The sequence below is a fragment of the Fundulus heteroclitus genome, unplaced genomic scaffold (assembly GCF_011125445.2).
Source record: "Fundulus heteroclitus isolate FHET01 unplaced genomic scaffold, MU-UCD_Fhet_4.1 scaffold_59, whole genome shotgun sequence".
In the NCBI taxonomy this organism is placed as follows: Eukaryota; Metazoa; Chordata; class Actinopteri; order Cyprinodontiformes; family Fundulidae; genus Fundulus; species Fundulus heteroclitus.
Genome location: NW_023397022.1, coordinates 69,330 through 97,302, shown reverse-complemented (window position 1 = coordinate 97,302; position 27,973 = coordinate 69,330). Strand labels below are relative to the sequence as shown.

Here is a 27,973-nt window from a genome sequence, read left to right as displayed (position 1 = left end):
TCATCTGTTAGCTACGGCAACACGTCAATAACACGCTACACGCATGCTCAGTGTGAGGAAAAGCTGCAAGTCAATGTCTCAAAGCAATGTGCTGGGTTTGCTCAGAAAGTAGAGGCATGGCTCCTTTATGTGGGTTTTGGATTAACTGCATTGTTGGTGACGGGGAATAAATTGGACTTGGAATCTGATCGATTATTTCTGCTTAAAGTGAATCTGTTGTGTAACGTGATGTGAGACATCCGCCGTGGTTCTGCCCTGTATGAACACGCTGTGCTGATATTTTCTACATGTAATCATCTCTACAGATCAAAATAAACTGTTTTCAATAAGAGTGAACAAAGTATCACAGCTCATTGTGATAGCTTAGTCAGTTTCACCACATTTATAATAAATAATGAAATGAAACTATGAAAATAAGAATCAGAATAATCAATTAATCCTCAACCAATCAACAGCTACAATTACTTTAAATCTAAAGCCTCTTTAATGGAGGTTTGCTCCAGGATCTTCCTGCTGAAAATGACATTTTAGAGATCCAGCATGAGTCAGCCTGCATCTCCAGCATCCACCAGCACAGATATCCTCATTAATGCACTTATTATGACACAACTTTAGCTGATGCTGATAAGGAAACCCAAAACACAGCAGAGGCTGGTCACCCGGCCAACAAAACCCACATAAATACACTAGTAATTTATTTACAATCCTCATACCTGAATAAAACAACATTTATTGGTAGGGGGAAGATTTAGAAAGAAAACAGGTATAGGTTACCTACAGGCACGCACGCCGACTGGGGGGGAGCAAGTGGGCCAGTTGTCCCGGGCCCAGGACAGAGGGGGACCCAAAACTGACACTCTGACTGACCATTAAAATGGTCAGTGCCAGTCAGCGTGTGCGCTAACTGCAGCGCGCTGTGTCACGGCATTCTGCTGCTCCTCCTCCCCTCTCGTACATGGCTCAGCGGCGCCAGCCAATCAGCACGCAGGCTCAGCCTGGCCCGCCCACTCAATTGTTTCTCACAAACAACCGCGCTGCTGAGAGAGACCGCAACAGCGGAAAAACATGAAGAGGGAAAGAAGCGCCGTTTGGCTTTATTTTAATACTGTAAATGAAATCAAGTTGTATGTTTTGTAAAAAGACGGTTAAATTCAGTAGAAACACAGTAAATTTATATAAGTACGTGAAAAACCATGAGCAAGAAAACATCGAGCCACAGAAATGGAGAGAGGAGACGAAACTTCTCTCATTGCCCCGACAGACCCACAGACGTCTCTGACTGAGGCGTTTCAGTCCTCCAGAGAACATCCAGGTAGATCAGAGTGGTCATCTTCAGCAGCAGTTCATGTTAACTTTCAAAGTAGATATTATCTATCATATGTTACTGGAGCCCACACAGAAAATGTAATTAAGACCTTGAAAGAACCCAGTACATATATCCTATTAAAAAGTGTTATTTAAGATAAGATAACATTAGCTAATCCTTTATTTATCCCACGACGGGGAAAACTATAGGATTAAAGCAACAGGCAGGTGCACAAAACACAGACACAATTACATAAGGATTGAAAGATATAAGAGGTGGATTAGGAAAAAAAACACTATGAACATTATTATTAGTAGTATTATTATTTAATTGTAATAATAAAATAAAAATCACAAAAACCAAAAGGTCAACAGATTCATGATACATCAAGCTTAGGGACTGGCTAATACACAGCAGGTCAGAAAAGGCCATATTTTGGCTGCAGTGCTTTCTGTTCTCTTATGAAGAAAAGATCAACTAGTGCACTAAATTCAATAGATGGGTTGAAAATATCCAGTATAAAATACAGAGATTCCCAGGGCATGAAGTATACAGTTAAGTTGACTTTGTTTGGTGTGTGTGTGTGTGTGTGTGTGTGGTGGCGGCAGGTGTGGGGGGGGGGACCCAAAAAGACTGCGTTGTCCCGGGCCCTGGCAAAGCTGTCAGCTGGCCTGCCTATAGGTAACGTGAATAAATGACAGGGCACCTTACCCCCCTGAGTAAAATAAAGAGGAGAAAGCGGCAGCTCTCTCCTACAGACTCCTGGATGATACAGAAGCATCATCAGGATGAAGAGACACAGGAGAGGTGGGTTGGGAGGAGCTGAGGCATCAGCCTGCAGCATCACCTCCATCCAGGTAACCAATCCACATCCTTTAATCTCCTGGATCCACCTTCACATTGACATTTGAATGTTAACAGAAAACAACGACACCTGATGATCCCGTCCTAACATCCTGAAAGCTCTTAACACTCTTCCTCCTCTGTTCGCCTCTAACTGCAGCCGTCAGACAGCCAACGCTGATTTAAAACACCTGAAGAGGCTTTTTGATGAATTCACCTGCAAACATATTCATTCTACCATTAAGGTTTATTTCACACACACACACACACACACACACACACACACACACACACACACACACACACACACACACATATATATATATATATATATATACATGCATTCATACATACATACATACATACATACATACATACATACATACATACATACATACATACATACAGACATACATACATACAGACATACATACATACAGACATACAGACATACATACATACATACATACAGACAGACAGACAGACAGACAGACAGACATACATACATACATACATACATACATACATACATACATACATACATACATACATACATACATACATACATACATACATACATACATACATACATACATACATACATACATACATACATACATACATACATACATACATACATACATACATACATACAGACATACATACATACAGACACAGACATACAGACATACATACATACATACATACACATACATACAGACATACATACATACATACATACATACATACATACATACATACAGACATACATACATATATATATATATAGAAACATATGCCAAGAAGAAAAAAAAACATCTAAATAAAATAGTAGTAAGAACAACTTTGTTGTGTCACAACAACATGGTCAGGGTGCCTCCTGGACGCCTCCCTGGTGAGGTGTTCCGGGCACGTCCCACCGGGAGGAGACCCAGGGGAAGACCCAGGACACGCTGGAGGGACTATGTCTCCCGGCTGGCCTGGGAACGCCTTGGGATTCCTCCTGAGGAGCTGGCCCAAGTGGCTGGGGAGAGGGACGTCTGGGCCTCCCTGCTGAAGCTGCTGCCCCCGCGACCCGACCCCGGATAAGAGAGAGAGGATGGACGGACGGACATTATTAATATAAATAGACTAGAAGGTTTTAGTGTGATTTTAATATTAATTTTGGTAAATGTACATGTTCCAAAGCAGATTACAGAAACTCTCCTTTTACTGCTCTGTCCGCTCCAGCCCTCATCTGTTGTTCTTAGATCCAGACTCAGAGGAACTGATCCTGGATCAGCAACTGCAGGGAGCTGGTCAGTGGCTTTACGTTGTTCTTTAGAAATAGAATAATGCATAAATACAAGACTTTGGGCCCATAAGAGCAATCAGTAGGTGATGCACTTTTAACACAGAGAAAAACGGGTTAAATTATGAGGGACAAACACTAACCAATCAGACTTTATTTCTAGATCAGCTCTGACCAAACTGGATTATTTAGCAGTAAATTACCACCAGGCAGAGAGCTGGGTTCAATAAGGAAGGAGCAACATTTACAGAGTTCTCGTCGTCCTCCATGTTTGTAGTCCAGATCTGCTCACCAGCCAATCAGGAAGCACATTTGTTTCATTTTTAAAGCCAAACATGAGGATATTTGCTGCCGGATGGACCAGCCGGATGGTAGCGAGCTGCTGCTGAGGTCGGTGAGGAGGTGAGAAGCTTGGAGGTGTTCAGCGATGCAGCAGGTCCCAGAGGCAGCAGCAGCACAGAGCTGCAGAACACGCCGCCAGGTAGGAGCCGATGCCGCCCTCCGCCTGGTGGCGCTGCTGCTCCACCACCAGCACTGTGGAGGACACCAACCTGTAACCCACCTGTAGCCTTATGTCACAGAAATCTACAGGTGTGGAGGTCTACCTGCGGGTTTAGGTGGATGGGAGGAGTCCTGCTTGTTGCCATAGTAACCAGGTGAGACCCCCGGTGGTCCAGCGAGTCCCGGATGGAAGATGGTTTGTTCTGGAGCTGGGAAGCTCTGAGGGAACGTCTGAGGTTAACACGGACACAGTGTTGGTCATGTGACAGGAAGTAATTGGTTGTTAGGATCAGGTTTAATTATTTACTGATTGGCTGATTTTTCACTTTGATGTGATACATAATCAGAAATGAAAGTTTTCAGCAGATTGGATGACACTCTTGAATGTTTTCTTTCTTTCTTTACATTATTTTTATATATTTATACCTAATTGTTGGTACTCTGTGAGCGCTGTAACTACAGTTTGGTTGATTGTGAACACATTCATGCCGAATAAAGATGATTATTTTCCTTTTTTAAAGGTTTTCTCTGAATGATGGATAGAAAAGACTGAGGGAGCACCGATGTCAACCTTCAGGTGTGTCCCTGGTCCAAAACACCTGAATCAGTCAGCTGACCTCCTCAGCATGCAGCCTATGGCTCCATCCCAATACCTTAATAACAGCTCCTAGCTCCTAGCTCCTTCTCCTAGGTCCTAGCTCCTAGTTCCTTCTCCTAGCTCCTCTCAGGGGTCAACAGAACTCTATCAGGGGAGGAAAGGAGCCATGCCGTGTTCTCCTGCCTCCTTCCTCACTGACTGCTCTCTTCACACAGCTCTGATCATGGCGACCGCTGATGGACTTCTGCTGGATCTATAAGGGGGTTAGCATGGAGCTAACTTCTCCAGAGACTGTGGGAGAAAGATAACTTGGGAAGAACCGGAAAAACGTAGAGACGAGACAAAACTGCTTCTTCTTATCGACAGCATGGGGATTTTTAATTCCAAGACTTACGTCACATCTTCATTCAGCAGAGTCCCCATAAACACGGGTAAGTGTCTTCCTTATAGACGGTCACGGTTACATAAATGTGAACGTTCTACCTGGAACAGATGTTTCCTATCATCCCTGGAAGGAATGCTTATATAACCGTCATACTGTGTATAACAGGAACCAGCTAAACATTAATACTCATAACATTGTTAGGAGGATGTTCAGTTGTTAATATTAACAGGATTCAAACTTGGCATCAGTAAAAGGTCTTCATACTCTTACTAGGTCTGGAACTACCCAGTCTCCCATAAGACCTGCTGAGGACCTGATTATTTGGCTCAGGTGAAGCAGAGACACAGAGAAGCTGCAGGACCTCCAGGACTGGAGTTCTAGACTTTGGGTCTCATACAGGTGAAATTTACTGATGAGGAATAAAAATAACCTGAATGCAGCCAGAGTTACTTTAAGGCTGAGAGGGAAAATGAGGTTTGTGAAAATTCACACATGAAACATTTATGTCCTGATTTAACCACTTTAGGACGAGTGCCATAAAAAATCAGCCATCCTGTTCCAAGGAGGATTACATTCACCACAAATATCCTGATGTTTTAGCTCTACCTGCTGGTCACGATTTGATTTAGTCCAACAATATGTTTGGACTGGATTGTGATAAACTGCCACAAGCTGCCACAATGCATTCTGGGTACCTGATAGGTGGATCCAGGGAAGGCGGAGGGCGGAGAGTAAAAAGCTGTGAGAACACGCAAGACGTCACATGATCAACTCAACAGAATTTCAGTTTGATGAAAACATTTTTATATAAAGTGTAAAGCACTAAAATAAACCACTTTGTCTGAATAATGTAAAGACGGTTATGCGGGACAATAAAGTTACACAAATATAAAAACAATTTTTAGAATTACGCAGATTACAACAGTTACATTAAAATCAATTAAATTGTTGCATTTTTAGAATAAAAACAATTAGCAATATAACATTACTAAATGATTTGTCTTTTTAAAGCTGCAGTCAGGAGTTGTGAAAAAACGTAAACTAAGCTGAACCAACCAATCAGAGCCAGGCGTTGGTTCTGATTGGTTGGTTCTGACCGGGAGCGCTGGGCTTCTGCAGATGGCAGCTCGGCCACTGGGAGGCGCCAGAGCAGCTGGATTTTTACCCGTCTCAAATTTTCAGGACATAGTGACAGTTTTAGCTAATATATAAAAATACATTCATACAAAAGTTTGAAGCCCTGAGAAAACAAACCTGGAGCGAAGGCGGAGGGAGGAGGTCCTTCAGGGAAGAAGGGACGATACGGAGGAGGCTGCTCACTCATCTGGAGGAAGGATGGAGAAGAAATCAGCTTTATCTGATGGTTTCATATCTTCAGTGTGGACCTCCTGCTGTGAGGATCTGATCTAGCTGCTGTAGATCTGAGATCTTCCAGCAGGGTTCTTGTCTCTGAGGACAGATGAAGGACGCTGTGGGACACAGATCTCATCCTGTCTGCTGTTCAGGCAACGTCTCAGCTGGTCATTTCATCACCATGACGACAGATTTCTAATCAGCTCATTTGACCCTCTGTGACCTTCTACCAGAACCTAAATGTTTCAGGTGTGTGGAGGCGCTGCACCACCAGAACTGTTCTGGTTCTGATCTGGGATCAGTAACCTGGAGGCAGAGTCCCTGCAGAGACATTTAGACGTGACTGTGTGTCTCCTGGAGGACACAATGATCAGCGCTTGGTGACGAGGTCAGCTGCCTTCATACCAACGCTAATCTGATTACTGCCCTCCATGACAGCCACAGACCTCCATCTGTCCTGCTTGGGACAACCGGCTCCTCATGCTTCAGCTTTTAGCATCTTCTGGGATTTAAACTGGATCCTATTGTAATGATGGTTCACATAAACAACAGATCCACCAGTCAGAACTAATCAGAACCAATCAGAACCAATCAGAACCAGCCAGACGCCCATATAGAACCTCAGTAGCTTCTCCTGGTCTTCACCAGAAGTTAAACTCCAACTAATGTTTAGTTACGGGTAACTAGCTGTTGGTGATCTGGACATTAACCTTCATAATAAAGTTATTTCTTTTTTTTAATAATAATTTATTTCTGACGCCGTTCAGGTAAGCAAACTTTCATTTGGTGGTCAAACATCATTTCTCCGTCCTTCGGTCCTGCTGCTGCTCAGTTTCCACTGAAAACACGTCAGGTTGGGAAGAAGTTTGACTAAAGCAGCAGAGACACCCAGAGGCCACGCCTGGGCTGATTCCACGAAGCCTGGGGGGAACGAACCTGGACTTACCTCCAGAAGAAGAAGAACATCTCAGTGGGAACGAACCTGGACTTACCTCCAGAAGAAGAAGAAGAACATCTCAGTGGGAACGAACCTGGACTTACCTCCAGAAGAAGAAGGTCTCTGCTGTGCTGCTGTCGACCCGCTGATGGATGAATCAACTGAGGAGACGGAGGTCAGAACCACGAGGAAGGGTGAGGCCCGCTGAGGACCGCCCTGCTCCTCCTCCTCCTCCTCCTCCTCCTCCCTGTGCTTCCATCCGTCTGTGGTGGTTAAGCTTTTTTACCTGTGATGTAATTATCAGTGATTAACTTAAATGTTATGTCACCTGTGCTTGGCTTATACTAAAACGTGTCTAAATACATTTAGCCCAGAATAAATAATAATGCATCTCTGTGTTTCACCCACAGAGAGCAGGGCCTGCCACGCTGGGCTTTTGCTCAGGGACCCAGGATGACAGACTGGGTTTTGGACCAGCAACCCTTAGGGCCTCTCTAAGACACAAACATCCACCTCTCTAACCACAGTTTATTTAACTTTCTATAAATATGCCTCAGTCGTACTACATTAATAGTACTTTTCACATGCTCTGGTTTCTTTGAGCTCTTCTCATCTTTCCCTGTTTTTAAATCCTGTCTCTGAGTTTTAAGCTGCTGGCTTTGGTTTAAACAATGTAAGGAAGAACCTGAACAGTAAGTTACAGCATTAACCCACATTATTTATCAGAGCTCTGATTACCCCGTATGTTCCTAACAGAGCACTTCGCTCTCAGACTGCAGGTCTGCTGGTGGTTCCTAGAGTCTCTAAAAGTAGAATGGGAGGCAGATCCTTTAGCTATCAGGCTCCTCTCCTGTGGAACCAACTCCCAGTTTTGGTCCGTGAGGCAGACACCCCGTCTACTTTTAAGACTAATCTTAAAACTTTCCTTTGTGACAAAGCTTCTAGTCAGAGTGGCTCATGTTACCCTGAGCTACCTCTATAGTTATGCTGCTATAGGCTTAGGCTGCTGGAGGACATCAGGGTCTATTTCTCTCTCTCTGCTATATAAATAAAATTGAATTTAATTGAATTGAGTTTAAATCATTCTTACAGGTTTTAAGACAGGAATCTACTGATCTAAGTCATTACAATAATAATACATAGACCTTCTCAATTTCCATACAATATATAAAAATAGGTAAAATGGCAGATGAGGTCTTTCCTAAAACACTTGATTTGTGAAAGCTAATTTAGCCAATCAGTAGGTGGGGTCAAAACACTTGCGTTTCTCTCTCTCTCTTTTTTTGTAACGAGTAACTAAACCAAACATTGAAAATATATCGGAGCAAAAGTATGCAATTAAGTTCAGAAATATAGTGAAGTAAAAGTAAAAGTTATCAAAAAAATGACACTCGAGGAAAGTATAAAGTACTCCAAAATATACATAAGTACAGCAGTGAAGTATTTTTACTTCATTACTATACAACACTGGTCTTTACAGCAAGAGCCTTCAAAACTACACCTCCCAGAATGCTTCACTGCAACCAGGTGACTGTACACAGGTGTACTGCGTACTGCAAACGATCGGCCTGCTCTGTTTTAACCCGTCTGCTCGTTCTGTTGCTCTGATTAACGTCTTTCTGGCCAAAGGCTCTCAGTAAAAAGTTAAATCTCCCGCAGATGAGGAGCAGAAATCTGTTTTGGGCTTCCAGCTCTAAGACGAGTCCAGGATGAGCAGTAGACCTGCGAAAATATATCAAACATCTCTTTCACACGCAGCCATGAAAGACTTGGAGGTGATCAGCAGAACTCAGCTCGTTTATAACTGACTTTTTCTGATTGACGATTGTTCACTGATGACTCAACAGATTCAACACTTTTCAAAATTTTTATTGTTTTATTGAAAATCACCACAGAAGTTATTTTCAGGTCTGAAGCTTTAAAGCTGGTGAGCTCCAGCTGCTCCACTGCGTGACTCTCAGCCCCCCCTGGTTCCTCCCCTGGTTCCTCCTCTGGTTCCTCCCCTGGTTCCTCCTCTGGTTCCTCCCCTGGTTCCTCCCCTGGTTCCTCCCCTGGTTCCTCCTCTGGTTCCTCCTCTGGTTCCTCCTCTGGTTCCCCCCCTGGTTCCTCCTCTGGTTCCCCCTCTGGTTCCTCCCCTGGTTCCTCCTCTGGTTCCTCCTCTGGTTCCTCCTCTGGTTCCCCCCCTGGTTCCTCCTCTGGTTCCTCCTCTGGTTCCTCCTCTGGTTCCTCCTCTGGTTCCTCCTCCGCCGTGTCTGCGGCCGCCTTTAGTCCTGACAGGGAGAGGCCGCCGTCATAAAGCGTCGTAGTCGTCGTCTTCTTCGTGCTTCCTCTTCAGCGAGTCCCCGCCGGCGTTCTGCGACACCATGTTGGTGGTGATGAGGATGTTCTTGGAGCCAATCAGAGACGGGTTGATGAGGACGTTGGACACGGCGGGCGTGGAGGCCGTGGCTGAGGAGACAGAGAGGACCGGAGTGAGGCTGATAGCTGAGGTTCTGATCAGGACATGAATATGAAGCGCTCAGCATCAGCAGGACCGGCATTTACTTCATAATCTGAAACAATTTTAAACTGAATTTCTCCACAAACATTACTGAAGAATCTCTAGAAGCTTTGTGGCTCATTTCAGTCTAATTATATTCTGATGTTTATGAATTTTGCTCAACAGAAAAGCAGCGTGTTCGTTACTCTGAGGTCTTACAAAAAGCAAATAAACAAAAAACTGGACTTATTTCAGAAGTTTGAAAACGTTTCGCTTCCTTCAGACTTCTGAAATAAGTCCAGTTGTTTGTTTTTTAATTTTGTGGATGACTGAGAATCTTCACCAGCACTCTGATGTTTAGATAAACTGAATCTATCCTGTTGGTTCTAAAGCTCCCATCAGTGCCCTTACAGCGCCCCCTTGTGTCTGAAGGCCGTAAATGCTTTTCAGACTTTTCTTTATTGAAGGAAGCATCTAGTGACAAATGAAGGAAGTTTAGCGTGTTGCTGGAGACTTTGTCAGCAACACGTGAAACAGGAGCAGAGGTTCTGCAGGGATCCGGTTCTGCTCCGCCTGCAGCTGCCTCACCGTCTGCTGACGCCGGCTCATTATACAGTTTATACATTTATTACAATTTGATACTCCTGAAGATTTCATTTTGGGAAAAATGGGGATTTTTTTTTAGCCAATGATGTCTCTGGGATTCTGATAAACTAAAAGGGGAAATTGTTTTTGTAACATAATGCAATGTTGAATATATGTTTAAGAAAATGTATTTTCAAAATACTTCAAAGACGAAGCACTTTATTATTTAATTTACCTATTAATTTATTCATTAAGTTATTTTGTTGAGTTGGTGTCAGACGATCTTAGAGGTTCAGAACAATTAGCAGCACAAATGTTCATTTTTCATTATTTATGGCAGCAGGCGGCTGCTCAGTCAGCTACATCGGTACCGAGCCTCCCGGGCCAAAACCGACCCGCCACTGAAACGGTGCCGTTCTGTCACATGAACCCAGAGGGAACCTGCCGGTTCTGGTGAAGCCCGGTCCAGCTCCACGGTACCAGAGGCCGTCATGAGGTCCGGTTCTATGCTTTGGTCAGAGACCTTCAGGTTCTAGAGGAACACAGGAGCACAGACCGGTTCTGACGGGTTCAGAACCTGGTGGCCCGGTCCAGCTCTCCTACGGTACCTGTCTGTCCTCCATACTCCTGAGACGGTGCTGGGAGGCGGCCGGTACCGACGGCGGGTCAACCTCTGTATGGTGCCGGTACCGCCTCATGGTACCAGGTACTGACTCTGAGCCACAGATGTCAAACGAATGAGAAGAGAAGGAAAGTTCTCCATCTGCAGAACCGGTCCACGTTTTGTTCCTGATCACCAAAACGCTTTGAGCTCCAGAACCGAGCCGACCCGTTTCACCTGAACCGACTTTAAACTGAGTAAAAACCGGTTCTTCTCTTTTTAAACCCGACCGCTGACCGTTAGCCGGAGTCAACGGCACCAACGGGTTCCTGCTCCACCAGAACCAGGTCCTCCCTGGGCCCTGCAGCGGTTCTGATGGACCGACACCACACAGGAACAATGTTCAGAACAGAAGCTGCAGGAACCTTCCAGAACTCAGACGGCCGTGAGGGAGAACCTCCGGTTCTGGCCCAGAGCGTATCGGGCCTCTGCTCGGTGGGTTCGGACCTTCCTGCAGGATCTGTGGTTCTGGAGCGACGGGGAGGACGGAGCTGCTTACTGGTTTTGGTGGAGGCCGTCTGAGAGGGCGGCGGGATCTGAACCGTGAACCTCTGACCCGTCAGAGACACCGGGGTTCCCACTTTGGAGGAGACCGACTGGACCGACGGAGTTCCTGTGGAGGAGAAACGGGTCAGACAAACGGGTCAGACAAACGGGTCAGACAAGCGGGTCAGACAAACGGGTCAGAGCAGCGGGTCAGAGCAGCGGGTCAGACAAACGGGTCAGAGAAACGGGTCAGACAAACGGGTCAGAGAAACGGGTCAGACAAACGGGTCAGAGAAACGGGTCAGACAAACGGGTCAGACAAACGGGTCAGACAAACGGGTCAGACAAACGGGTCAGACAAACGGGTCAGACAAGCGGGTCAGACAAACGGGTCAGAGCAGCGGGTCAGAGCAGCGGGTCAGACAAACGGGTCAGAGAAACGGGTCAGACAAACGGGTCAGAGAAACGGGTCAGACAAACGGGTCAGAGAAACGGGTCAGAGAAACGGGTCAGAGCAGCGGGTCAGAGCAGCGGGTCCAGTGATGGTTCTGGCCGCTGCGGCGCCCCCTGCTGGAACTCACCCAGCGTGGGCGTGGCCGGTCTGCTGGAGACGGCGCTGACGCTGAGGCGGGGGACCGTGATCCTGCCGGCGGACGAGGACACCTGAGGAGACAAAAGGTCAGAGGTCAGCTGCAGAGGAGGAGCAGCAGGAGGAGGAGGAGGAGGAGGAGGAGGAGCTCCACCTTCTTCTGGATGGACTTGAGTCTGTAGTTGGGGGCGGTGAGGCAGTAGCGGTCTGGAGGAAGGCGGGGGCCGGTGTAGGGCTTGATGAGGGGCAGAGGAGTCTGGTTCTTCTGCCGGGCCACCTCCAGCAGGAACTGGAAGCAGAGGAGCAGCGTTTGTGTTAAAGCTTCAGGAGAACCAGGAGGTGGAGTCCAGGTCTCCGGCAGGAGGCGGAGCTTACGTCGCGGGGCGGCGGCGAGGTGAAGGACTGGTCCATCCGGCACTGGATGGCCAGCTTGATGTCGTCGGCGTCCACGCTGGACTTCTTGGCGTGCGTGGCGTAGATCTTAGCGTCTTCTATGATGGTCGTCACGTACCCTGGAGACACAGCAGAGTCACGGGCGAGCCCACGGGCCGGTTCCGTCCCCCAGAACCGACGGAACCGGTCCGATACAGCAGGAGGAGGAACCATCAGAACCGACGGCACCGGCCGGTTCCTCCAGACTTACTGTAGGTGAACTCCAGCATCTGGTTGATGACCCGGGGCTCGTACTCGGTCACCCCCATGTCCTTCAGGATCTGGATCATCACCTGCAAACAGCACCAGAACCACGGTCCATTAGGCCCGCTTTTACTCACACCGTCAGGTTCTGGTCCCCTTAGGTTCTGAGGAAAGTGGAGTCCCGCTCTGCAGGGATGGCGGTTCTGTCAACGGTGACCTCAGGTCCGATTCATCAGGAGGAGGAACCATCAGAACCAACGGCACCACCAGGAGGACCCGGTTCCTCTCAGCTGTAAACCAGTGTCAGGCGGCGGAACCTGGATTTTAATTTCTCTCCTCCGGGCGCTTAGAACCGGACCTGCAGGTTCACATCTGAGCCCAGAACCAATCAGAACCAGATCAGAGAACTGCAGGTTTTTAGAGAACCAGAGTTCTGGTGCGTTCTGATCACTGCAGAAACACGTATTTCAGAATAAAGCTTAAAAAGTGTCAGATGTTTAATGACTAACAGCATTAAATGTGAATTATAGGCGGTCCAGAGCAGCAGGCTGGTTCTGTTGGGCCAGAAATAGAACCGGGTCTAATCAGCATCTGTTTATTTAAGGGCGTAAACTAAACAACGCAGTAAATCTGTTTATCCCTCCGCAAATAATTCATTTTATCTTTTTAACCTAAAGTTTTATTTACCGTGAATCTTACTGGCCGTTCTGGGTCAGAACAGAACTGACTCGGTTCGGGTTGAACACAGAGACCGAATCCGCCACGACAATCAGCTTCGAGGCTCCGGGAACCAGACAGAAGATCTAATTAATACATGGCTACTCTGCTAGCATAAAACTCATTTATTGTTTTTATTCTAAGCCTGAAAACAGCGCAGAGCTAACAGCTAACAGCTAACGGCTAACCGCTAGCAGCTAACGGCTAGCAGCTAAGCTAACAGGCTCACTCCGGTCTCCATTCATTCAAATCAAATGGGTATATTTCTATAGCGCCGTTACTAACAGCGTCATCTCAGGGTTCTTTAGAAAGTTCAGGCAGAGCTCCAGGGAGGCTGGTTCTGAGGTTCTCTCAGGAACCCAGCAGGTAGCATCCAGTCACTGACCTGCAGCGTCGCTCCTCCTGGAGGAACCTGGAGCCTCATTCTAACGACACTTTGGACAAATGATCATTATGACTGCAGCAGTTCAGCCAAACCAAGCAGTTTCCCTGTTAAATGCCTGAAAGTTACCTGAGCATCTTTCGGGATCGTTTTCGGTGCAGACATCTTGTCAGCTTCCGCCGCTCCTGCTTCTCTCTGACCAAGCAGCAGCTGAGCGACAGCGCGGCGGTGCTGCCCCCTACAGGCAGAGCGGAATAACTGCACAGAGCCACAGGGGAGCGCAAGTAGTGCACATGTACACCAAAGGTTAGTAGAAGTCATTTTTGGTGCAAATAAGCCCGATACCGACTTGGAGTCCAAAACTGGATAATTGATTAATTAAGAGATATTAAATAGAATCAGTTTGTGAGAACACAAGAATACAGTAAAGAAATGAATAACTTAATACATCCGAAATAATAAATTATCAAAACCGCACTCAGCATTAAAAAGAAAAAAAGAACAGAACTAAACGTTTATGGAGAAAATGTGGGATACAATACAAAATAAAAGTTTGGAAGCAGTGTGGGTTTGAATTTAAAAACGAATCATCTGATGTTTCTCTTTTTGAGGAATCAATGTCAACATTGATGATGATTTAAATGAAAAAGTTAGTTATTCCACGGGTTAATCTGTTTTATCAAAGAGTTCACTTCTTCTTACATCCTAATAATTAAGAGCTGTAGAGTTTATTCCCTGGGCTGTCAGAAAAAATCTCTGACAAATTGACTCCTTCAGCTTTTAATTTCCCTTTATTTTGGCTTAAAACGTCAGGAATGTGTCAGATTTACAGCCATGAGCGCTTTTACAGGAGAAACTGAACAGAGAGTAAGAAAAGTAGATCTGAAAGATCTAAAACCTGAGGTCAGAGCCTGCAGGTGGCGCTGCAGGACAATAAACACATTTCCCCTTTCAGTTGTGATTATTTTAATAGATTTTTATAGTTTCCTTCTTCTCCTATTTATTTCTCTGTATGTCTGCTGACCTATCTGTGTCTTTAATAATGATGATAGTCCACAGCGGGGGAACGTGTCTCTGCTTCAGCCGTCCCTCAGGGAGCAGCCTGCTGCCACACTGAGGGCAGCTATCCAGGACCAAGGGTCTCTTGCTCAGGGGCCCAGAGTGACAGACTGGGATTTGAACCAGTGACCTTTGCCGCCTCCGTCTGTAAGTGAAAACCTTGGTGTGTCTTCAGACGTCAGTGTTCTAGCAGAGCCGGTGAGCTGAAGGCTGCACAGAGCAGAGAACCCGTGTGTTCCCGTCTGCTGAGATAAGAGCAAACCTTGTGAGAAGTCGTAAACGGGCTGCGTGCCGAGGATTATCTGCTGCTCAGCAGGAAGGCCTCAGAAAAGCAGCGCTGCAGGTTCCCTGAGAGGGTTCCTGTAGAACGTCAGGTTCCCTGAGCCTGCAGGAGAAACGGGCCTCCGTGTTCTGGAGGAACAGAGATTAGCAGGTACCTGCTGTTAAAGTGGGTTCCCGTAGAACGTCAGGTTCTGGCCTCACAGACGGGCTGGACCCGTCCATGCGGACCAGAACGGGATTAAAAGCTTCGGTTCTGATCCTGGATCAGATCCAGAGAACCAGACTGAAACGTTTCAGCAGCAGGTTCTGACACACGGAGAATGTCAGAACATTCCCACCTTCTGAGAGAATGTTCTTTAACTCTGATGGTTTTTATAGTTTTGCATAAAAAGTTAAATTTTTCATCCAATAAATGTGATTTACAGTCCATGAAAAGATGAATTTAGGGTGAAACAAAGGAGACGAAGGAATAAAGAAGGTCAGAAGTAGAAATGTGAGTCGTGTTGAAGAACGGGTCAAAGAGGAGAGGCAGATGGTTCTGTTTGGGTTTAAATGACGACAAATTAATCCAGAACCAATGAACTCAGAACCTGGCTGAATGTCTTCAGTTCAGACACAGTTCTGATGGGTTCTGATAGGTTCTAATGGGTTCTGATAGGTTCTAATGGGTTCTGATGGGTTCTGATAGGTTCTAATGGGTTCTGATGGGTTCTAATGGGTTCTGATGGCCTCATTATTTCACCGTCTGAACCACATTTGAACTAAATGAAGACTTTAATGTCCTGATAGTGAGACGCCCTGGCCGTCATGCTAATGATGGATTCTCCCTGACTGCGGTTTACCCAGAATGCACCTGGGATGTGGCGTGAACTATAACACCATGACGACAGGAAGCAGAGCTTCAGAAAGGAGGAAGAGGAGGAGGAGGAAGGGGAGGAAGAGGAGGAGGAAGGGGAGGAAGAGGAGGAGGAGGAGGAAGAGCAGCCTGAAAGACCTCAGCCCAAAAGAAAAACCCACTAAAACTCCAGTGGAACATGCTGGGATCAATGTAAACCGGTTCTGGTTCTGATTCTGGAAGGTCCTGATCCAGATGGAGGAGATTGGACCTAGAACACAGAACCATGACCGGGACAGAACCCAAACGCAGCAGATCAGCAGCACCACCATGCGGACCACAGGACCTGGACACCTTCTAGTGGCCAACTGGGTCATCAGAACCACGACCCACAGCGGCTCAGTCAAAGGCCAGAACAGAACCCGGTCCACGTTCTGTGGTGGGACCACCAGAACTCCACCAGAACTCCACCAGAACTCCTGCAAACCATGTGAGAGACGGATGGTTGGACTTCAACTCCAGCTAAGAGGTGCTGCTGCCGCAGGAGGTTCTACGGGTTCTACGGGCTGGTGCAGGAGGTTCTACGGGCTGGTACAGGAGGTTCTACGGGCTGGTGCAGGAGGTTCTACGGGCTGGTACAGGAGGTTCTACGGGCTGGTGCTGGAGGTCCTACGGGTTCTACGGACTGAGACAGGAGGTTCTACGGGTTCTACGGGCTGGTGCAGGAGGTTCTGAAAGCTGGGATGGGCTCAGTCTTCACCGCGGCTCTGCAGTAGAATCTGACTCTGGTCGGTTCCGCCGCTGTTTGCTGACACACAATCGGATCATAAACCCATGAGAACCAGAACACCTCCTCCACTGTACGGTTCTGACAATCATTAACCTTTACGACCCGTCAGCCTCCTGGTCCGATCGTAAAGAACCGCGTGGTTCCTGCAGAGAGCGCAGAGGTCCGAGTCCCTGAAGGAGAACCTCCTGCAGGACGGGCCAGCGTTCACTGCGGTCCGGATCAGAACCACCATCCATGTTCACGCACGTGTCCGTCATAGAACCGGTACCATGACACCGGTACCGTGACACCGGTACCATAATGTGCAGAACCTCCCGTCATGAACAAGAACCGTACTGTTTCCAGGGTGGATTGCATCATACAGCTGGACAGAACCGGGTCCGACCCAATTTGTTCTGGGCTTTCTCACACAGGATCATAAATATACATACACCCCCTGAGGTTCTGATGGACACTTCCTGTCTCCATCAGAACCTCAGAACACGCCAATGTTCAGAGGAGGTTCTGTTTGGACTCCATAAGCAGAATTATTGGCGTCTTTAGAACCCAAGAACCCAATGCTGCGGTCCTCTGCTGGTTCTGCTGGAGTTCTGGACACGGTGGCAGCAGAGGGTCCAGAACCTGAGCGGCGCCGTCTGCTGCAGACCTGGAGGACCGTCCTGATGCTGCAGCACCACAGGGTGCCGCTGGTTCTGGAACCACGGACCCAGAACCGTCCAGGCGGCCTGACGGGGTCGCCATGAGGACAGCGGCGTGCGACAGGTGATGAACTCAGGTGATGAACTCAGGTGATGAACTCAGGTGATGAACTCAGGTGTCCTTTACCTGCTGGTTAACTATTGACCGCCTTTAACGGCCCGCGGGTCAGAGAGGAAGCTCAGAACCTAAACACGCAGAGAACGGTCCGGTTCTCCACAGTTCTCCACAGGCCGACCCGATCAGAACCAGGACTGTCCTGGACCGGTGGACCGGCGGCCCGGTTAAGGTTCTGAGGTGAATCTGCTGCTCTGGGCTGAGAGGATCAGGAACCTGCCCAAAGTCTGACCTTATCAGCGGGACGAAGGTTAACGAGGGGACAGGTGAAGGGGGCGGAGCCTCGGTGCTGCAGGTGAAGCGGCCCAGTTTGGTTCTGCATTTATGATGTTTGACGTTCCACAAACTGGGCCGAACCTTCAAAGTCTAGAAATACTTTAATTGTCCCACAGAGAGGAGCCTTTTAAATCTGAATAAAACACGAATAAAACGCTGGAGAGCAGAAAGAAATGCTGATTATAATAATAATAATAATAATAATAATAATAATAATAATAATAATAATAATTATTATTATTATTATTATTATTATTATTATTATTATTATTGTTGTTGGTGTTATTATTATTATTGTTATTATTATTATTATTGTTGTTATTATTATTATTATTATTGTTATTATCATTATTGTTATTATTATTATTATTATTATTATTATTATTGTTGTTGTTGTTGTTGTTGTTGTTGTTATTGTTATTATTATTATTATTATTATTGTTGTTGTTATTATTGGCAGATTAAAGTATTAAAGCTGCCAGCTGCTCAGATCACCGCAGCTCCTCCAGAACCACGGGTCACACCAGAACCAGTTGGTTCATCGCCGCCTCCATGTTTTCAAAGAGTTCTGCTCTGGATCCATAAAGCACCAACTGGACCTGCTGACCCCACTGGACCCCCACGTCTTTAGAGACCTGCTAATCCAGCGTCCCCAGAACCAGAACCAGAACCAGAACCAGAACCAGAACCAAACAAGGAGAGGCAGCTTCTAGGTTCCCCGGACCAAACAAATCCGGGATGTTCAGAACCTGCTGGTTCTGGTAAATGTGGACTAAAAACATGATGTTAGCAGCAGCTCAGTATAGTTTTCCATTTATTTTGATCATTTATTATAATTTTATGCTTTTATTTTAGCACTTGTGTTATAATTAGTTTATAGTATATTTAGTCATTAACTTCCTGTGAATGGCTTCCTGTTGGTTTAGTAATCCAATCCACTTTATTTATATAGCACGGTTTAAACAAACACAAGGTTTCCAAAGTGCTGCACAAAAAGATAAAATAAATAAAAATAAGTTAAAGCGCTGCCTGCTCAGAATAAAAATATGCATGAATATACATAAAATCAACGCTCTACATGGTGTGAGAAGCCAAAGAAAAGAAGAGTTTTAAAATGAGACAGAGAAGTTGTCTGTCTAATCTGCAGTGGAAACCCATTCCAAGGTTCTGGAAACCCATTCCAAGGTTCTGGAGCTGCAACGGAAAACTCTGGTTCCCTCTGAGCTTAAGCCTCGCTTTAGGCTCTGTCAGCAGCTCAGAGAGCTAAAGTAGGCCAAGGCCATTTAAGGCTTTGTAGCAGTGAAGTTCTGGTGAGGTTCTGTGGGTCGGGTCCAGACCCTGGTTCCCCTCTGATGATGGCGGCGCTGATGGACCAGAGAAGCTGCAGCGTCTCTTATCGCTGATTTTATGGTCGCTGATGTTCCTCCCAGCAGAACAACTTCTTCCTCTTTCCCACAGCTGCAGGCAGAACAAGCAGAACCGGGTCAAACCAGAACCCACGCTGAACAGAATCCTCCTTGATTGTCCCTCAGAGGTTTATCAGCAGCAGTAGCTGACCCGGGAATCGCACCAGCAACCGCTGAATAAAACCAACCAATCAGCAGCAGGACGGGTTCTGTTGGGCTGGAGCCACTCCAGTTAATCTGAATATTTCACATGAGTGGAAAAATAAAAATAAATGAATTATATTCATATTAAATAAAATACAGATAATGATCAATTATTTCATTACTAAACAATACATTCATTATTAAACAATAAATCTTAAAACTGCTTTAAAAATCTAATTTAAAACAAAGTTAATTTTCTATAATTATTTATAAACCAAATAGAAATGTCAAAATGTTTAATTAATTGTTTAATTAATTAATTAATTAATTCAAAAGTAAAATAAAATTAGTTTATTTTGCCTTTTGTTTGAATTTCATTACCTTTTTGGTTGTGGTTTTAAATTTTGAACTTTCTCATTTTTATCTTTTGTGATTATCTGAAACTGTTTTAGTTTATGATTATTCGTAATATTCTTATTATTTTTATTATTAGTATTCTTCTTATTGTTATTCTTATTATTTTTAGTAGCAGTAGTATTCCTATTATTATTATTATTATTATTATTATTATTATTGTTGTTGTCCTTTTAAACGTCCTTTTCTCAGCGTAAACTAAAGCCATAAATGAGTAGAAAGTGATATTTGTTTTCCTGCCTATTAAAAGCCTTTTTTGTGTCGCAGATAAAGTTTAACGGCAGTAAACTGATCATAAAATCTTCAGGATGATGTTGAGGCTTCTCAGTTAATTGGGATATCTGAGCTGATAACAGAGGCTCTGATGGAGCTTAACGAGGCGGCAGCCGTTTCCTGTCTGCTGAGGCCATAACGAGCCGGGCTCCTGTGGGGGGGGGGCGGGGGGTTCCTGACGTTCCTGGGGTTCCTGGGGCTCCTGGGGTTCCTGGGGCCCCTGGTGGAGGAGCAGACAGGAAGTGGGACGTCGGTCCCGCCTGCAGCTCCGGAGCCGATCCAGCGGCCGGTCGGCCCTCAGGAGCCTCGGCCCTCTGAGATGCTGGTGGGGAATACCGGTAGTCCCGTCATGACGGGGCCTTTACTGCCGCGCAGCAGCGCTCCTTTACAGCTCCTGTGTTTATCCACAATCAATGTGGCCAATAAGCGCGTATTAGGGGCCGTAAGTATATTGTAAATGAAAGTTTATGGTAAAATGGCCCATAAACACACGGCTGTATAAGTCTGGATGATTCTCAGCGTGTTTATGGGCGCCGCTGAGAGCTGCCACTTATTTCCTCTGATTGTTGTTTATGGAGCAGCAGCTGGAAACATCTGGACTGGTCCATGGAGCTGCTGAGGCAGAAGAGACCACATGGCTCTCGCCGCGCAGCTCTGGTGGCGGCCATTTTGTTTGGAGGAGCTGAAACCAGTCCTAAAATGGCCGCCGCCCTGCTGCTTGTTTTCAGCGTGCGCCGACCGACAGCGGCACCAAACCCAGACCCGACCGGACCCAGAGGTCCTCCTGGACCCGCAGACCCACAGACAGAAGAAGACCGTCTGGTTGAAGGTGGAGGAGCTACGGTTAGCGCGGTGCTGCCGTCCTTCATCTCCTGCTCCTCCTGCTCCTCCTCCTCCTCCTCGCCTCCTCGCTGCTGCCAGCTGAACATTGACCCCAGATAAGAGACGAGGATGTTGTTCCTCATCACAGAGAGCAGTTACCCACCAGGCCGGCCATAAAGCAGCCGTTTACCACCCGGGCCGGACCCTTTCACAGAGAGCGCTGCAGGCGTGTCTCACCTGGCAGAGAATCAGAGGAAAGTCCTGAGATCAGACCTGGAACAAAGGCTGCCAACCCAAACGGTCCCGTTCTTCTCCAGAACCGGTACCAGAACCGGTCCTGATTGTTTCTCTGGTTCCCTCAGAGCTGTCATTATGAACGCCTCCTCCAGGAAACAAAGACTTTCTGTTAGATGGAGCGTTTGGACCAGATGTTCTGGTATCACCAGCAGTTGACCCAGTTGGAGACAATGTGGAGGTCCAGCAGGGATCCCTGATGGGTCCCAGCAGCTATTTTGTCCCTTTTGTTGTGTCTCTGCTCTGTCTTCTCTTCATAGAAGGAACACCTGGTCTGGTGTTCTGTTAGCTGTGACATCATCAGGGGAGGCAGATCATCCTCTATTACCATCTAACATAGAAAGTACTCCTGGGTCAATGTGAGCTTCTGAGCTTTCTGTGTCTCTGCTCTGTCTTCTCTAACATAGAAAGTACTCCTGGGTCAATGTGAGCTTCTGTGCTTTCTGTGTCTCTGCTCTGTCTTCTCTAACATAGAAAGTACTCCTGGGTCAATGTGAGCTTCTGAGCTTTCTGTGTCTCTGCTCTGTCTTCTCTAAGCCCCAGTGGGTGGAGGCAGATGAGCGTTCACACTGAGCCTGGTTCTGGTTCTGCTGGAGGTTCTCCTCCCTGTTAAAGGGGAGTTTTCCTCTCCACTGTCGCTTCATGCATGCTCAGTATGAGGGATTGCTGCAAAGCCATCAACAATGCAGACGACTGTCCCTGTAGCTCTACGCTTTAAAGCAATCAACTGGTTCCCTTATATAGGACATTTCTGACCAATCTGTATAATCTGATGGAGTCTGACTTTGTAAAGAACCTTTAGATGACATGCTTCATGAATTGGCGCTATATAAATAAAATTGAATTTAATTTTTTTTTTGACCGGCCCAGAGCTGGAGGTCTGGAGATGTTCGTGGATTCAGAGGAAAGCTCAGGTCCATGTGGTTCTGCTGAGACCGTCAACACGGGCCATCCTGGTGCCGTCTGGGGTCCAGTGCAGAAGTTTTTACTGTTTTGCTCTAAAATCAGGCAATCATCAACGAGGCTTCTCAGGAGTTTTAAACATTTTGATTGGTTGTTGGCCCCCGGCAGCCCGCCTCCTGATCCAGTCGGTTCTGTGTTCTGGCCCGGGTCAGACGTAGACAGAACCAGTCTAGACCCGTTACTGTCCAGCAGTAACTGGGCTGGGTCTGTCAGGTTTACAGGGTTCTCAGGTTCTCAGGACGTTCCTGCAGCTGGTCCGAGTTCTGGTCCTTCCCTCCCCACCTGGGGTCCGGTAGCTCCAGGTCTCTTCCAAGCAGGACCTTTATTCTTCAGGACTTCCTCAGCTCCCAGAGTTTAGGCCGTCTGTTCCTGGACCATGTTCTAGAAGGTTCCTCTGAGGGAACCTTCTAGGTCTCTGAATCAGGTGATGTTTAAAAAGAAGTCTTCATCAGATGAAGATTCCATCATCTCCACAGTTTTCAGGCTGGAATAAATAGGAAAACAGGAAAATGCAGCTTAAGCGGGATTTCAGTCTGAACAAACTCTGTTGCCTACCTCCATCCAATCAGAGACTCATCCGTCTCCGTCACAAGCCAATCAGCTTTGACCTGCTCCTCCTTGAAGCCAATCAGCATCCTGGGTTCATCTTAAAAGAACTCCACATCCTCGTCTCGGCCTTCTCCTCAGTGAGCAAGCAGTGGCTGATCTGGACTCTGATGACTGGATTCACCCCACCTCCATCCCTTCTCCACCTCCATCCCCTTCTCCACCTCCATCCCTTCTCCACCTCCATCCCTTCTCCATGCAAACCTGTGTTTATAAAATTGGACATCTAGCTCAAACATCATATGGACTGAACAAACTTTATTTATCTCCACTCCACCACCAGTTTCAGGCCTGGGGGAATATCCCTGTTCTCATACGCCTGCTTATGCATATTGAAGTATAATTAAGCGTGAATGTTTCCTGCCGAGGTCTGAGCGCCAAACTCTTAAATTATTGTATTTCTTCTAATTGTCTTTTCTCTCTCTGTGAGTTTTTCAGACTGAATTATCATTCAGCTCATCTCAGGACCAGCTGTAGGAACCCTCAGCTCTCCCTCCTCCTCCACCAACATTTCTGCGTCTCTGTGCTGAGACGCTTTTACTGCGTCCATCCCATAATAAACTTTATGGCCCTGAAGAGCCGAGGCCGAGCAGCTTTGCTCCCATTACCTTCTGTTTGCCTAAAAATGAGACGCCGCTGCAGCTGTTGCTGCAAACACCATGTTTCTGTTTCCTCTGACCCGGTTTCCACCTGGCAGCTTGCTTCACATTATTTCATGTTTATGTCCTGCATCAGTAATAAACCTGTTTATGTTCATATCTATACAGGTTGTGTCTAATTAGAGTTCAGCTGGTCAGCTGCTCCACGTTGGTTTTATTCAGGAACAACCCATCATTCTTTAAGTCCGTCTGGGCTGTGCTGAGTTCTGGGTTACGGCTAACAGAACCGTTAGCTTCAGCTAAATGCTGCTTTGGACCTGGAGAGTCTGATGTAAAGGAGAAATGCTGGGATGTGGAGCAGCCTCTTCCAGCAACTCTTTGCTCTGAGATCAGCTTCAGCTAAAATATGACTGGATAATTCTCCGTCTACTGAATGCAGATTTAATCCAGTTTATTTCTATAACTCCAGTTTCCATCACAGTTATTGAGATCCTCTTTCACGTTTTTACTGTTTAAAGTTTGATTCGCTTCTCCTCCTACAGTTTTTGTCCGATTTCAACCATTCAACTTTAAAACTATTCAGCTTCTTCTGGAATGGATGGCTATGTCTTTTTGTACTTTTAACTTTTCAACTTTTTAAAATATTCAGCTTTTTCTGCAAATTTTCATCTTTTTTTTCTCCCATAGGAAATGAATGTAATTCACTAAAATTCTGCTCATTTCAGCTGCTTTTTGACATATTACTGCTTCAGCCTACTTTCAGCTAGAAACGCCATTCAACTTTTAAAATGTAGTGATATCTTTCAGCTATTATGGTATGTTTCAGCTTTTTCATATCTTTTACCATTTTCATATAGTACCTCCTTAAAATAATTTTGGCTTTTCAAGAAATTCAGCAAATAACATGCGTTGCTATGGTCGTCAAGGAGGCAGCGTAGGAATTTTTGTCTGAATTCAGGAAATGTAACCCTCATTTGTGTAGCATTTATAGATTTTCCGCAAATCACTTCAGAGCGACACAAACCCGAAACCTCCCCTATTCATTTCCTATGGAGCGGTTTTGAAAAATGACGTCTGAAAATCCAAAACATCACACGTTTTCGCATCGTCGCTACTCCTAAACCGTTTGATGTACAGGCATGAGACTTTCACACATTAATTTCCCAACCCTTCTGGCACTCACAAAAAATGAATTTTTTGGATAACTGTTACGGTTTTGCCACGGGAACAATTTGTTCGGGAGTAGCGAATGTGCAAAATCCTTAAAATGCTTTAGAGCTGCATTTTTCCACATGATCCACTTTTTTACATCATCGCTGTGCCTACATCGATTTTTGTACAAACATAAAAATTAGCAACATAGTCCTCTAAAGCCTGCTGATACTCACAGTGAAAGAATTATTTTGATATCTCTTATACTTTTTCAGCTAGAGCGATTTGTTCGGGACCGTTTTTTGAGGATTTTTGAAATTCCTTGAAAATCCCCTTTAGATCATAATTTTTTACGCCTTTATTAAAATATTTCCAGCAAAAACTGATAGCTTGTCTTCTTCTCCTATCCGTTACGAAATAAACGCAGAAAAAATTACATCTCTACCATTTACGGATCAGGAGATATCAAGCGTTATTTGAGGCAAAGTATTCCATTCTATTCCAATGAGGCAAAGTTCTCCATTATAACCCAATGGGACATATTTTGAGCAAAGTCTCTGCACTTCTGTAGACTGGCCGCTGCAGGTGTGTCAGTGAGTTTCCATGACGACGGAACTCTGCTGACCAGAGGGACAGGCTCCATTGGGATAGAATGGCAACTTTCAACACCCACTGAAGTGGCTGTGATTAATGTAGGAATCTGAAATTCGCACAGTCACTTCCTCTTAACATTACAAAATTTTCATATGATTATCAGCCATGTGTCACTTTTCTGTTCCATTTTGGATTTCACGTGCTTTCCTATAGGGCCTTTTTTTCCAAAAGGACCTGGCATGATGCCCAGAAACGACCCAATTGGCCAATACAGCACCACCCACCTGTGGGAAATGGCGCTACTGACCATTTTGGTCAAATGTTGAGTTCTGGGCCCAGATGTGGTGAGGCTGAGTTGCTAAAGGAGGCCAATCTGACACAAACTTTGGTCACGTTTGGTGACATTAAGTATTGGCACCCATTTTTGAGGCACTTCCCAGTACAGGATTTGGACCAAACTGACAGAGTACAATCACCCGGTGATACTGAACACAACCATGTTAGCGGCTAACTGTTAGCATGTTGCTAACCGGAAGTAGCTCTAGGAAGCTCGTACAAACTTCTGCTTTCCTTTAGAGAGAAAGCTCCACAAGAAATTTGGCCTACGTCACATAAAGCATCTCCAAGCTATGAGGTGTCAAACATCCAATAGTTTTCAATGGGGGGCAAAACCCCTTATACTCCTAGAAATGCGGGCCCAAATATGGCTACAGTATATTCAAGTTCTACTTCTGCTTTGTTAAACGATTCAGTGTTTAGAATGAGTTAGGAGATGTTTGGTGCCATTCCCTCAGTTTATTTCTTCTTCTAATCTTTCAGCTATTGTTCGTTCATGTTCAAATTCTTCAACTTTTTCAAATTCTTCAACTTTTTCAACTTCTTCAATGCTTTTCAGCTATTTTTCTCTTCTTCAAAGAACTTCTGCATCTTTTGCTTAATCATTCAGCTTACTGCATTCACAGTGCATTTTCGCAGGAAATGCAAATTTTTCCATCACATCATCTCAAGTCTCTTTCCAAAGTCAGACTCCATCAGATCCTCCAGGTTGGTCAGAAAGTTTCCTCTCTAAGGAAACCCAGCAGGTTGCATCAAGTCTCTCCAAGCCGTTGAAACTTTGGTCTTTTATTCTTAATTTCCTTACATTAAATGTGTGATAGACAGACTTTCTGTGGACCTCTGAGGTTCTGGTTCTGGACCACCGGGCTTATAGTAGACTCTGTTACCTTGGGCCTTGGTGCAGCGGTGAAACCAGAGGAAAGGTGTTATTTAAGCTGCAGGTGAATGTTCCTACATGTTTGGCCTGTTTGGACCTGAGTGTTCTGGTTCTGGTCTCATTGTTTTTGGACCTGAGTGTTCTGGTTCTGGTCTCATTGTTTTTGGACCTGAGTGTTCTGGTTCTGGTCTCATTGTCTTTAGACCTGAGTGTTCTGGTTCTGGTCTCACAGAAACATCTGCTACATCTGACATTTTTGTCCTAGAAGGGTTGAATTCTTTTCTCACTAATTTATTTATATCTGACAATAATATGTCTAATATATATAATAATAGTATTATGCAACAATATTATATCTGAGAAAAAAATATTTTTATTAATTTAAAGAACATTTTTCCACACAACAATATGAAACTAATCTCAGAGTTTCTGGCATCTGTTCAGGGTGTATTTATGTTGTTATTTTCTTCTGTCACGATGACTCATCAATATATTGCATCTAACGAGTCGCTCTGATTGGAGCATAAAGACGAGGCGTGGCCTAACCATGCCACATGACGCCATGTTTAATTCATGACGTCAAGCTGCAGGTGTCAGCGGCGTTAATCAGTTCTATGAAATGATAAGAGTTTGGGATGAGGCGACATGGATAACCAGAAATAGCAGCTGAGTGTCGGTTTCCTTCTCCTTTAAAGACGTTTGATCTTTTTCTAACGTTGGGTTGATTTAAAGGAATTTTTTGCTGATTTTTGTAGTTTGAGTCATAAAAATAATTATAGTTTCACTGGTTGGAATATGAGGTGTAAAATGAAAATGCCAACTATATTATCTTTATATATCTTGACTTTCCTTTTAAAAGCAACAAATAATAATTCTTAATAAGTCAGAGATGGTGAAATGTTTTAAATGTCGCCTTTAGTTTATTAGAAAGGAGCAGAGGTGGCCTGTAGGACTTTAGGACAGCCGGTTCTGATCCGTCCCAAGCCGCTGATCTCCAGCAGGTCCAGAGGAGATTCTTCTGTCTCTAAATGACTAAAGTGAAGCCAAACAGCGAATAAACTTTAATCACATGCAGCCAAGACTGAGAAAAATAGCTCCTCTATAACACAGCAGATAATGAGATTTATGTCACAAAAATGTTATTTCTTGAATTAGCTTTTTGCTATAAAGTAATTCTTTAGTCAGTAAAACTGATCATATGAGGAGTTCCTCAAGGAGGAGTTCTGGAGCCTTTCTATTAGATTTAGAACAATTTAACATCCAGGCCTCAGTCATTGTTCATTTGAGATAAAATGTAAAAATAAAAAGACAGATCGTGTCGTTAGTGAGGTAAGAAGAGATTTCATGAAGATTATTTTATTTAGCTGCCATTTATTTCTGAGTCTCTCAGCTTTCCACCGAAGGTCTCAAGTTCAGAGCGGCTCCTCGGCGGTCTCCATGGCCGACTGGTTCCTACATCCACCCTGCAGATAATCGTATCAGAGTTAAGATAGGACTGTTGTTGGAGGCAAAGTGGGCCCTGGAGGACAAAGGTCCCACTGTGGACACATGAACACACAGAGCAGCAGATAGCAGGATCCTGCGTCTGTTTGCCCAGCGTTCCTCTTTGCCCTTTGGACACCACACCTCAACCCATGTATCAGTTGGCAAACATGTTTCCGTGTGTTTGAGTAATACTCAACGAGAGGT

At 45.4% G+C, this 27,973-nt stretch overlaps 2 protein-coding genes across 4 annotated transcripts; both read right to left on the bottom strand.

Moving 5' to 3' along the window:
- Nucleotides 1-3,284: 3,284 nt before the first annotated feature.
- Nucleotides 3,285-7,464, bottom strand: LOC105922318 (cysteine-rich and transmembrane domain-containing protein 1). 2 transcript variants are annotated; one of them, XM_012858203.3, is made up of 5 exons: nt 7,319-7,464; nt 6,179-6,248; nt 5,620-5,663; nt 4,046-4,172; nt 3,285-3,974 (listed from the first exon to the last, which is right to left on the bottom strand). In XM_012858203.3, exons 2-5 carry the CDS (start codon nt 6,246-6,248, stop codon nt 3,862-3,864), a joined length of 354 nt encoding a protein of 117 aa, XP_012713657.2. In that variant the 5' UTR covers nt 7,319-7,464; the 3' UTR covers nt 3,285-3,861. The 2 variants fall into 2 exon arrangements, with proteins under 2 accessions (XP_012713657.2, XP_035989131.1); XM_036133238.1 differs by lacking the exon at nt 7,319-7,464 and adding an exon at nt 7,270-7,284.
- Nucleotides 7,465-9,373: 1,909 nt separating this feature from the next.
- Nucleotides 9,374-14,014, bottom strand: taf9 (TAF9 RNA polymerase II, TATA box binding protein (TBP)-associated factor). 2 transcript variants are annotated; one of them, XM_036133233.1, is made up of 7 exons: nt 13,879-14,014; nt 12,658-12,739; nt 12,390-12,526; nt 12,169-12,303; nt 12,007-12,088; nt 11,439-11,552; nt 9,374-9,662 (listed from the first exon to the last, which is right to left on the bottom strand). In XM_036133233.1, exons 1-7 carry the CDS (start codon nt 13,912-13,914, stop codon nt 9,505-9,507), a joined length of 744 nt encoding a protein of 247 aa, XP_035989126.1. In that variant the 5' UTR covers nt 13,915-14,014; the 3' UTR covers nt 9,374-9,504. The 2 variants fall into 2 exon arrangements, with proteins under 2 accessions (XP_035989126.1, XP_035989125.1); XM_036133232.1 differs by lacking the exon at nt 13,879-14,014 and adding an exon at nt 13,753-13,806.
- Between the last annotated feature and the right edge of the window lie 13,959 nt (nt 14,015-27,973).

Bases quoted from the DNA above. Each gene is read 5' to 3' on its own strand.
- LOC105922318 (XM_012858203.3), bottom strand. From the start codon at position 6,248: ATGAGTGAGCAGCCTCCTCCGTATCGTCCCTTCTTCCCTGAAGGACCT. The intron at 4,173-5,619 runs GTACCCAGAATG...TGTTAACCTCAG, and splicing joins TCCCTGGATCCACCTATCAG to ACGTTCCCTCAGAGCTTCCC. The intron at 3,975-4,045 runs GTAGACCTCCAC...TGTCCTCCACAG, and splicing joins CCATCCACCTAAACCCGCAG to TGCTGGTGGTGGAGCAGCAG.
- taf9 (XM_036133232.1), bottom strand. From the start codon at position 13,791: ATGAGGCTCCAGGTTCCTCCAGGAGGAGCGACGCTGCAG. The intron at 12,089-12,168 runs GTGGAGCTCCTC...TTGTCTCCTCAG, and splicing joins TCAAGTCCATCCAGAAGAAG to GTGTCCTCGTCCGCCGGCAG. The intron at 11,553-12,006 runs GTGAGTTCCAGC...TCTCCTCCACAG, and splicing joins ACCGGCCACGCCCACGCTGG to GAACTCCGTCGGTCCAGTCG.